Genomic DNA, 10584 nt, shown 5'->3' on the forward strand with positions numbered 1-10584 from the left:
CTCGTCTCTAATTCCAGCAAGGAAACAGTGGGACGTTCTAACCTAACGTATTCTAATAAATAACCATAATCATTAGCACCAAATTATTAGAATAGGTTAGGTTAGAACGTGCGTCCCACTATTTCCTTGCTGAAATTAGAGACGAGCCGCCATCTTGGCTACCTAAGGTAACATTAATTAACCTTTAAATTTAAAAAATACATGAAATGTAATTAATATACATTTTTGCTAAATTTTTATTTCTACTTGGTAATTTCATTACTTGGCAACAGTAATTTATTGTAAAGATAAATTTTATCGGATCACGTGGTTGATACGCTACTTGAAGTTTCGTAAAAGTGTCAATATACGTTTTCGTCATTAAATATGGCGGCTGGAAACTTTGAAGGAAAAGAACACGTTTCTTTTTACGTAAAATACCGACCAAATCCACCTGAGGTTATTACCAATAAAATAATAGAATACTTAGGAGAAAAGGTAAATTGATAATTTTTAATAAATTATTTAAATATTTCACATTTTTTTTACAAATTATAATTATAGGTATGTTGTTATTAATTAACGGAGTTGTTTTTATTGTTAAAAAATATTTACATCTGCTTTCTGATATAAATATTTCTTTTCTATCGTTACCAGTTACTACCGCCATATTGTTTCACGCGTCGTAAAGTGATGTTTACATCTAAGCGACGCGTGAAGTAATATGGCGGTTGATTGATTGAAAAATCGCGATTGGTGCGAAGCGAATTTTGCAACATATTCTGTTTATAAAATCGCTGGTTAATTAGCAGATTGGTTCCATTATAATTCCTTAATATTATAATGATTTATGCAAATGAAGAGAAAAGAAAATAATGCATATTTTTCATCCTTACAATTGCCTGACTTATTTTGGTTAATGTTACCCTGATTCCAGCAAGGAAACAGTGGGACGCACGTTCTAACCTAACCTAACCTATTCTAATAATTTGGTTGCTAATAATTATGGTAATTTATTAGAATAGGTTAGGTTAGGTTAGAACGTGCGTCCCACTGTTTCCTTGCTGGAATCAGAGACGAACCGCCATCTTGGCACCAAGGGTAACATTAACCCTTATGTTTATTTTGTTTATATTTTTTAAATTTGAAATTATTTCAGCAAAGAACTGTGCCCATTTATCGATCTATTGATATAATCGAATCGCGCTGAAGAAAGGGAAGTTTGCATACAATAAGCCTGTAGAGCTAGGGTTTCGCATTTCCCGGTCCTTTGCTTGTCTCGGGATTTCAGAAAAGAAGTAAGCTGTTTCCCGGGACATAATTAATTTTAAGACATAAAATAAATTTCAAAATCGAATGATATAATTATTTTTCATTTTTTAAAGTAATTTAATACTTTCTGCGATCTCCAAAATAATAATAATGTTGTGTAAAATACGTATTAAAAATTACCTTTGAATTGCGTAGAAATTTTCGCAAATAGAAAAAGTTTATTAAAATTTGTTGGAAACTGCTTACAACAAAAATACTTTTGAATTGAGTTGAAAATTTAAAGAAATAAACTAACTTAGATCAAACTTCTAACTTAGAAGGTAATTTTCGTTTTTTAAATAAAACACAATACAAAATGTTGTAAATTTTTATAATAAGATTTTAAAAAGCAAAGATGGTTAAGACTCCGATCACTCAATCCGGTTTTTATTTTAGTAATGAAAAGTCCCACTACCGAGAATGCCTTTACCGATTCAATTCATGTGGATGGAATCGTCTTTAATGCATTTAAGACAGATGTTATACGTTTCACCTGTAGCCTGGAAGATTTCTAGTTCGTTTTCCAGATGCGTTGTAGTACTTCTTTCGCTCTCTATCTCTAGTATTTTTTTTTCCCCCTGCCTCGGCTGCTTTAATAGAGGCATCGAGCTTGTGGCCCGATAATTCGGCAGATTGGGTTAATGTGAGCCTAGGTATACAAAATGGCGGCGCTTCCGTAACCTCGATGGCAAGTGTTTTTAGAAAAGAAATGTAGATGGCGCTGATAGTAATGATACCTTCGTATGCAAATATCCATCAAAAAATTCTGTTCGGGAAACATGAGAAATAATGTGAATTTCGAATTTTGGTTACGATGTAGACAGATTATGCATGTTGTTAATTTTTATTTTGTATTTTTTTAAAGTTTGTACAATTTACTCGAAGTCTAAAGTTATCGAGGAGGAAAGTTTGTCAATGGTAATTAACATGATAAACGTGTCATTAATGTGTTTAATGCGTGTTAAATGTCATAAAAGTGTATTAGAGGTGTGTTAACATTGTGTAAGTGAGGTAAAAATTTTTTAAAGGATTTATATGTGGTTCAAATTTGCGTTTAAAAGTGTGCAAATGTGTGTTAAACGTGTTTAAACGTGCGTTTATAGTGTGTAAATGTGTTTAAAAGTGCAAATGTGAGTTAAATGTGTTTAAACGTGGTTTAAATGTGCGTTTATAGTGTGCAAATGTGTTAAACGTGTTAAATTTGTCATAATCAAATATATGTAATAATGATTTCCGACACGAAAGACAACGTGAACGACACATGGAAGGCTAGGTGGCCGTGGATCGCAGGTGCCAACCTCTATGGGGACGCTGCCTATCGTAGATGAAAAGTCGAGAGATGTGAATCGTAAGACTGTAGTTTTTAATTAACAGGAGTAAAATTTATGTACAATACAGGCAAATTTTGTTCGAACCACTGATGTATAGAATCTCGTAATTCACTTCGTCCACGATCGATTGAATTTATAGGTAGTATGATGACTTTTTTATTTTTCGTTTCTGGTCCAAGAGTAGGAAAAGTAACCAAAAGCAGGGGAAAAAGTGAGTAGCAAATTTACGTTTTAAAAATGTTTTAGTTTTAAAAAATATTAAATATAGGCGCCTTTATGTTATTGTCGACGGTCGCCATCTTGTTTGCACATTTGCGTGTGCAAACAAGATGGCGACCGGAAGCGCCTCCATTTTGTATACCTAGGCTCACATTAACCGCAGATGGTTAGCTTTAATAATCAGATTTATGAAGAAAAACTTTATACTTGCATACTTCGTTTGTATCTTTGCCCAATTTGCACAATCCCATTGCGCATAATGCAGTTATTCAAGCTACTGAGCATGGTTAAAAATTAAGACAGGATCAGCGCAATTATTCGAAATATTACAGGTTCTGAAAAGTAAAGAATTTTCAGTCCTGCCACTAATAGACTTCGTATTGATTATTAACAATCTATAACATGCCATAACAAGCAAAAATTTAAAAACCAAATAAGTAGGCTTAAAATTAATAAATACAAATGTATTCTGACAGCTTATGAGTTGATTATACTTTGTATTTGCAAAATTTCCTCAACCTTGACACAAAATAAGAAAAAAGTGAACTTTTAAGAAATTTGCGGGATTTCCCGGGTTAAAAGCTGTGATCCCGGGATCTAGTTAGAGAAACCCTACTGTTGACTTTGCGGATTTGGTGCAATCCAGTTCATAGTGTAATCGAGATTAATTAAGAAATACTTAATTCTTATTGCAGTATTTATGAAACCGTGCCGGTACTTATTCTGCAACTTGAACACTAAGTTTACGAAGATCTGTGATTTGAAGGTATGTTTTATACAGCATAACCTTTTATTTTTTATATACAGTAGTGAACCGAAAATCGGAATCAATTGGGGACTGGGGTTGTTCAGATTAGGGATTTGTTCCGATTACGGTTTATGTACGAAAAAATATATTAACCTGTCCGATGTTCAAATTTTTCTCTGTTGCGTGTCGCTTCCTGTTGAATTTTTCTCCGTTGCGTGTCGCTTCGTGTTGAATTTTCGTCGATTTTAAGCCTAACGAAAATTTTTTATAATAATCGAGGCTATCGTATCGTTAAAAATTATTTCTGCATTTTGTACAAACAAAATAAATATATTGAAGAATATAAAAACATGAAAATTATACTTTAGAAGTAAATTTAGTATCAAAAACGTTCGATTCAGCACGACACAGTCCGACTGAAAATCGTGCCGATTACCGGCGATTCTGATTACCGGGGTGCCGATTTACGAGTCTCTACTGTATTTCAATTTGTAACCGTATACTTGTACTGTACTTTAGTTGGCTGAAGAGGGGCGTCAACAGCCCGAAACGTGTACAATCACTTAATACACGTATCAACTGAATAAAAAATAGTGATGAAATTTGCCACGTGTCCGAGTAAATACACTATATAGTTAGTGTTCAAGTTGCAAAATACTTAATTATTATTAAGCATGTATTGGCAAAGCCGTTTAAAACATTCCCGTAGATAAATACAGGCGCGTCTTGCTCTAATTGCTTTTCTTTAGAGTATTTCACTAATATCAAACTTTTCAATACCATCGTCTTTATTTTCTGCTTTTGCCCTGCTCTTAAGAGGACTTTTTTTTTTGGACAATTGCGACCATTTTTTAGACCTAATGGCTATTGCACTTAGGCATGTGCACTTAATAAATGGTAATGTAAATGTATTTTTAGGCTTATTCACGACTGAAATGAACTATAAATCGACCTTGCAACATGGCGGACGAAAATAAGTTTGCATTTAACATTGTATGCAGTCACTTGAATAGTTTTTGTATCTATTCATGGACAAAACAAAATCGAGTGATATATTTGCTTACGCAGGAGAAGAAACTAAGCGGCGTTTTATTAAAGAAGCTGTGTTTGATGGGAAAAGAGAATTAAATTTTGTGTGACCTTCGCAACGAGATAGAATAACAGAGTGTTAAACCGGTTACTAGAGCTGAGGCGAATTGAAGTGCGGCAGCCATGACAGTTTCGGTGGACTCCATCTATTGACTAAATTTAAGTTAATGATAACTGAAGATATTTTGCAACTTACAACTTACTTACTTACTTGTTAGATAAAATCAATGAAGTTGTTGTTTTTACATATACAATGTATCAAAATATATTGCGTAAAATTTATCATAATTCTATTATATTATTTCATAAAATTACAATTATTTATCAAAATTTTCTGGATTTTTAGAAAAATTTTACAAATAAAAAATTATAATTTTTATTAAGTGATAAAAATTTAATAAAAATTTTCTATTACTTAATAAATTAAATAATAAAAATTAATGTTAATATACACATATTGACATTATATTACATATTAAGCATAAAGTTTTACAGTGCAATGCAAAATATATTACACATATTGTATATCACATTTAAAAATTAATGATGTGTATCACTGTCCTTTAAATATAATCATTTTTGTAAACATTTATCTTAATATTTTACATTAGTTGACTGCAGTAACTAAAAATACAGTACTTATGTTGCCATGGGAGTATTATCAGCATTAAGATTTCCACAACCAAGATCAATATATCCTATTACTTCTTTCCTATCACAATCAACCTGTTTTTTGTCATTTCATCAATAATTAAGCAACATAATAGTGGATAGGTTGAAATTTTAGTTTCATCTCTGATTTTTATAAAAGAAAAGAATGTTCAGTAAAGCCAGAACTACCATCAATATAAGAAGACCATTTCTGTAGAGAAGGTAGCAGGTATTTTAATAAGCTGTCTTAGATACTCATGTGCTTTACTAGAATAAAAGTGAAGAGTTAAAGCCAACTTTTTAACTTCTTCTGATATTCGTTGTCTTCATTACCAAAAAGCTGATGTTTTAATAGATCACGAAGCAGTCCATTAACGTTATTTTCTATCATCATAGCATCGGATTTAGAAAGCATTTCTCTGAGCCTTTGAATAATGTTTTTGAATTGACAATCTTGTTTGAATTTTTTTTATTAGACTGTCTGCTACATTTAAGTTTCTTTTGTAGCTGTTCACATTTCTGTCTTGTTAAAATTAACATTTCACGCATCTTCTTTGTAGATGGCAAATATGTGTGATCATGAGAGACCGCTACTTCATATTCTATCTTTGCAATTTTTTTTTTACAGGCTTCTGAAATAGGGTCTTTAGATGTTCGTTTTCTTTCCGAACGTTTTATTGCAGGGATTTTTTGAAGATGTGGAGGAAATGAAAAAATTGTAGGAACAGAATTTGGTTGTAAATATCTTCTACCACTATTGTAACTGAAGCATGCTTCTTCAAAATGAGATGAACAAATTTTACTATTATTGTTTGATTTCCAACGATGGCGTCGCATTGGTATAAGCCATTTCTTAAGAAGAGATTCGTCAGCGAGTGGAAACCTGACAAAGAAAAAGCTTTATTTTAAATTTCATTATCACTCGAGAAATTATGAGGACTTATTAATTAAAATGAGAAATGTGTGTTCACTTGAATTCGCATCATTGACCGCGTATTCATGACACGATCCAATTGTTTGCGGTCTTAATTCTATTTTAGAAAGAAAATGTATCGTTCGTTGATTCTTATTATCGTATACCGAGCGTTATCACACATTTGCACTTTATCTACATGAATATCTTGTTTGTTTTTATTTTAAGAACTTTATACGATCTAACTTGCATAAAGTGTGCTGATTCTGTCGTAAATAGAAAGTACGCTGTAACCGATCCTCACTCAAAATTTAGTGAAGATAAATAATGTTTATTTTCCATAATGCATATTATTTTATTACAGATTACATCGCCTTATCGACACGTCTTGGACGTTGGATGCGGGAGCGGACAAAGTTCCCTTATCTGGAAACCGTATTTTCAAAGAATTACCGGATGTGATATCAGCGCTGCCCAAATAGAAGAGGCCAACAAGAGTAACACGTTTGACAACGTAAATTTTATGTTAGTTGTCCGTTAATTCTAATTTATTAGTCATTCTAATCATTCATTTCAATTCTAGAATCGAACTTTTAAATACAGTTTGAAATATATGTGTTATAGACTAAATGATTATGTCATTATGAATAATGACAAACAAAATCGGGCACTTTAATATATTCCAGGTTTTTTATCTCAGTATATCAAATTCAGAGGCGTAGCTACCTAGAACGTACTGTACAGCTCCAGGCTGACAAATCATCATGGCGCCAAGTTAGGAAGGGCGAAATAAAAACTTGTAAAAAGATTTATAAAAAAAATTTTGGATTTAATAATTAATCAATTAACTGTAGATTTGAATCCGTTCGACAATTATGTACACTTTTTAAGTGCTTATTACTTTCATATCTTGTCGCATCATCTGATAAAAATATTCTGGAAGGTTCAGAATTGTTACAATCGGCATATCCCTCCAACATTTCGCCTAGTTTTGGACCTCAACTATTTCGATTTAAAATGTGTTTATACTCAAGTAAGAGAGATTACTTCTACACGCGAAGTTGCCGAACTGCTATTAATTCACATCTCAGCCTCAAGTAGCTTTTCGACATTAGCGAGGTTGAGACTGAAGTATTAAACGCGAAAACGTGTACCGCTTTCCTGTGCGCCTAAAAGCCGCTTTCCTGTAAGCCTAAAAGTTTGACAATGACGTTTGGGATGTCGAGCACGATTTCACTGAATTTCCAAACACCATTGTCATACTTCTAGGCTTACAGGAAAGCGGCGCTGAACGTCCGACGTACACGTTTTCGCGTCTAAAACTTCGGCCTCAACATCGCTATTATTGCAGCATGCCTCATTTTTTTTTTTTTTTTTACTTTACCGGCGACGACAGTGACAACAGAACGAAGTTTTTCAGAACTAAAATTAATCAAAACGTATTTAATAAACAGCATGTCAGAATACCGTCTTAGCTCTGGCTACTTTATCAATTGAAAAAACAATAGCTTGTTAACTTGATCTGGAGAAAGTGATTGACCGATTTGCAAACGAAAGAGCGAGAAAACAATTTTGAAGTTTTTTATTTATATGTATTTGTTATGAAACTAAACTTGCATACATTTTGTCAATACAGTTTATTATTATTATTAGGTACTCCGTACTTAAAGAATTACATTTTGTTTTATTATTATTTTTGTATTTATTAAATTGAATATCTTATTGTTGAAATGCCTTGAATCTCAAAAAAAAAATTGTTATTAAGTAAGGTTTTAAATCGAAATAATTAGATATATTTTTTTAAAATTAAATGTTCAAAATAAATTTTGCGAGACCTTTTATGAGGAACAAGGGCGCAACCGACTCTACTTGCTCCAGGGCGCTGAATATGTAGCTACGCTATTGGTCACTATGAATACTGCTATCACTTGGTTGGCAAAGTGGTGATAATACCTTGAGGAGTGATTATTCAACATAAATTAGCCAATCAACACTCGCGTCTGAGTTGCGTGTGCGTATTGCGTTTAGTATTAAATTTTAAATCCGTGTGACTAATAGTTAACCTTGTGCGGCATTTTAATTTTACTTTTGTTTCTTAAAATAGTGTTTTCTTTGAAAAAGTAACGATCATGAAGCAGTTATTAAGTGATATGAAATAACTGCTTCAAAAATTGATTTAAACGAGTTAATAGCAGCAAAAGGTCAAAACAGTCAAATTTTTACAAAATCAGTGTATTTGACAATGATACAAAAAGTGAGAGATAAAAATGAAAGTGACTTCGAAGTTACCAGAAGGATATCAATGTTTATGTAGCTATGGCGTTGTCGGAGAAATAGAAAAATTAATTGTGCCTGTAAAAGAAGGCAATTTGATTAAATATTATGTTCTCACCGAAGAAATATTTCAGATATTGTATGATGACCATATTGCTACTGACCGGGGCAGCAGAAACGTATGGAAAAAGAATTAAGTACGAAATATACATATTACAAGGGATACGAGATATAATCATAATTTACTAGAACTTATGTGAAATTTGTCAGAAAAACAGCTAAAGCTAAATACAGGTGTTTTGTATAGAAAGTTCTCCCTGGTGGCAAACACAGTGCCAAAGTGTTGCATTGCTTTATTCGATTAACCAATAGAATTCAATCATTGCAATTCGTGTGCTATCCATGGGTGTCGAATTAAATTTTGCTATTAAAAACTTTTCATTCGATTTTTACAGTGTGTGCCCTTCAGAAGATATACCATTGGCCGATAATTCTGTAGACTTGTTATCCGTAGTTACCGCTTTACATTGGTTTGACATTGAAAATTTTTTTAAAGAAGCCAAAAGATTATTGATGAATAATGGAGTTTTAGCCGTTCAGTCTTACCACAGAATATTCAAAGTGATATTCGATACAGATGAGAAAACGGTGTTAGCAAACGATTTCATGAAAAAGGTTGAAAATTTTATTATTTTGATTTCACTAAATTTTAAATGTTTGCAAATAATATAAGAAACTTAATTTATGTATATTATTATAATTGTAATCTAATTTATACTGTAGTTATTTTTTGACAATTTACGAGACTATTGGTCTCCAAAGTTAGAGCTTTTAGATAATGAATATCGCTTGGTGAATTTTCCATTCGGTGATATTGTTAAGTAAGTAAACTCTTTTTAATTAAAGAAGTGTGTGATATTTGAAATTATATGTAAATGCATCCTCAAACAGACATTCCGGAATAAAAAATAGAAGTAAAGTTGCCGTGGATACACTTATTGGATTCCTTAACAGTTATTCTCCTTACCGAGCTTTCACAAATGATTATCCCGAGAAAGCAGAATGTTTAATGAAAGAATTAAAAGAAAAGTAAGAATTTGTTTATGATAGAATAAAATTTAATTTTATAATAAAATTTAAAAATAATTTTCTAGGCTTTGTGAACTGAATGGAGGAGAAAGTAAACCGCTGATAGTGGAACAAGACCATTTTTTGATTCTGTGCAGAAACTATAAAGATAATTCTTAATTATATTTCGTGTACTTGTTCACAATAATGTAATAAGATATACAAAATACAAAACATATCTCCTCGTTTATAGTTATTAATTAGAAAATAAACTTATGCAAGGTAAGCGTAATTTAAAGAAGAATGTATAAAAATAAGTGTAGCGGTCAAAATTTTTGTTGCCGTATCACGGGAAAATGCCTGAACGTATTTTAACCAAACTTCATATTTTGAATCTGTCTGTTCGGCAGAAGGTTTATAGGTACAGTACATATCATCTCAAAATATACATTAATTGAATTAAACTGTAACGGATTTCTGTTTATTTGTTTCTCTCTTCGCTAGATGGCGACACACGAATTAGTACTTCCTTTCAAGGGATTATCTAAAAGTTTTTGTTGGAGTTTACTATTATATTTGAAGCACTGTCATTAAAAAATAAATAATTAATTATAAAAATATTTGAGGCATTACAAAAGTGACGTCATTATGCTAGATGGCAGTACGTGAACATACGGGTAAATATGGCGGGGTTTTCGAGTAGTTACATTGTGTTCGTGATGCGTTAGGCGGTAAGCTTCTCCTTCGAACCTCTTCTATCACTATTAAATGGGACTCATCCTGACATTAAACATTTCTTAAAGAACATTAGGGGCGCGTTTGGAAATTGTAACCGGTGTTACCGGTAACACCGGTTACAATTTTCAAATGTGCCTTCTAAATGACAAGTTTTGGTGCCACTGAAATACTTGAAAGAAATTTCGGTAAATTTCGTGCCAACATTCAAAATTCGAGGACAGATATATCATTTAATAGCATACCATTATTCAACAAACTACTCA

General features: G+C 32.1%; 1 protein-coding gene across 1 annotated transcript; it reads left to right on the plus strand.

The window, feature by feature from the left end:
• Positions 1 to 321: 321 nt before the first annotated feature.
• LOC136983678 (putative methyltransferase DDB_G0268948) lies at positions 322 to 9875 on the plus strand. The gene is made up of 6 exons (XM_067280489.1): positions 322 to 477; positions 6606 to 6766; positions 8971 to 9190; positions 9299 to 9396; positions 9467 to 9604; positions 9670 to 9875. The coding sequence occupies exons 1-6, from the start codon at positions 367 to 369 to the stop codon at positions 9761 to 9763; spliced, it is 822 nt and encodes a 273-aa protein (XP_067136590.1). The 5' UTR covers positions 322 to 366; the 3' UTR covers positions 9764 to 9875.
• Positions 9876 to 10584: the final 709 nt, after the last annotated feature.

The sequence above is a fragment of the Centruroides vittatus genome, unplaced genomic scaffold (assembly GCF_030686945.1).
Source record: "Centruroides vittatus isolate TY-2023 unplaced genomic scaffold, ASM3068694v2 contig_884, whole genome shotgun sequence".
NCBI lineage: Eukaryota > Metazoa > Arthropoda > Arachnida > Scorpiones > Buthidae > Centruroides > Centruroides vittatus.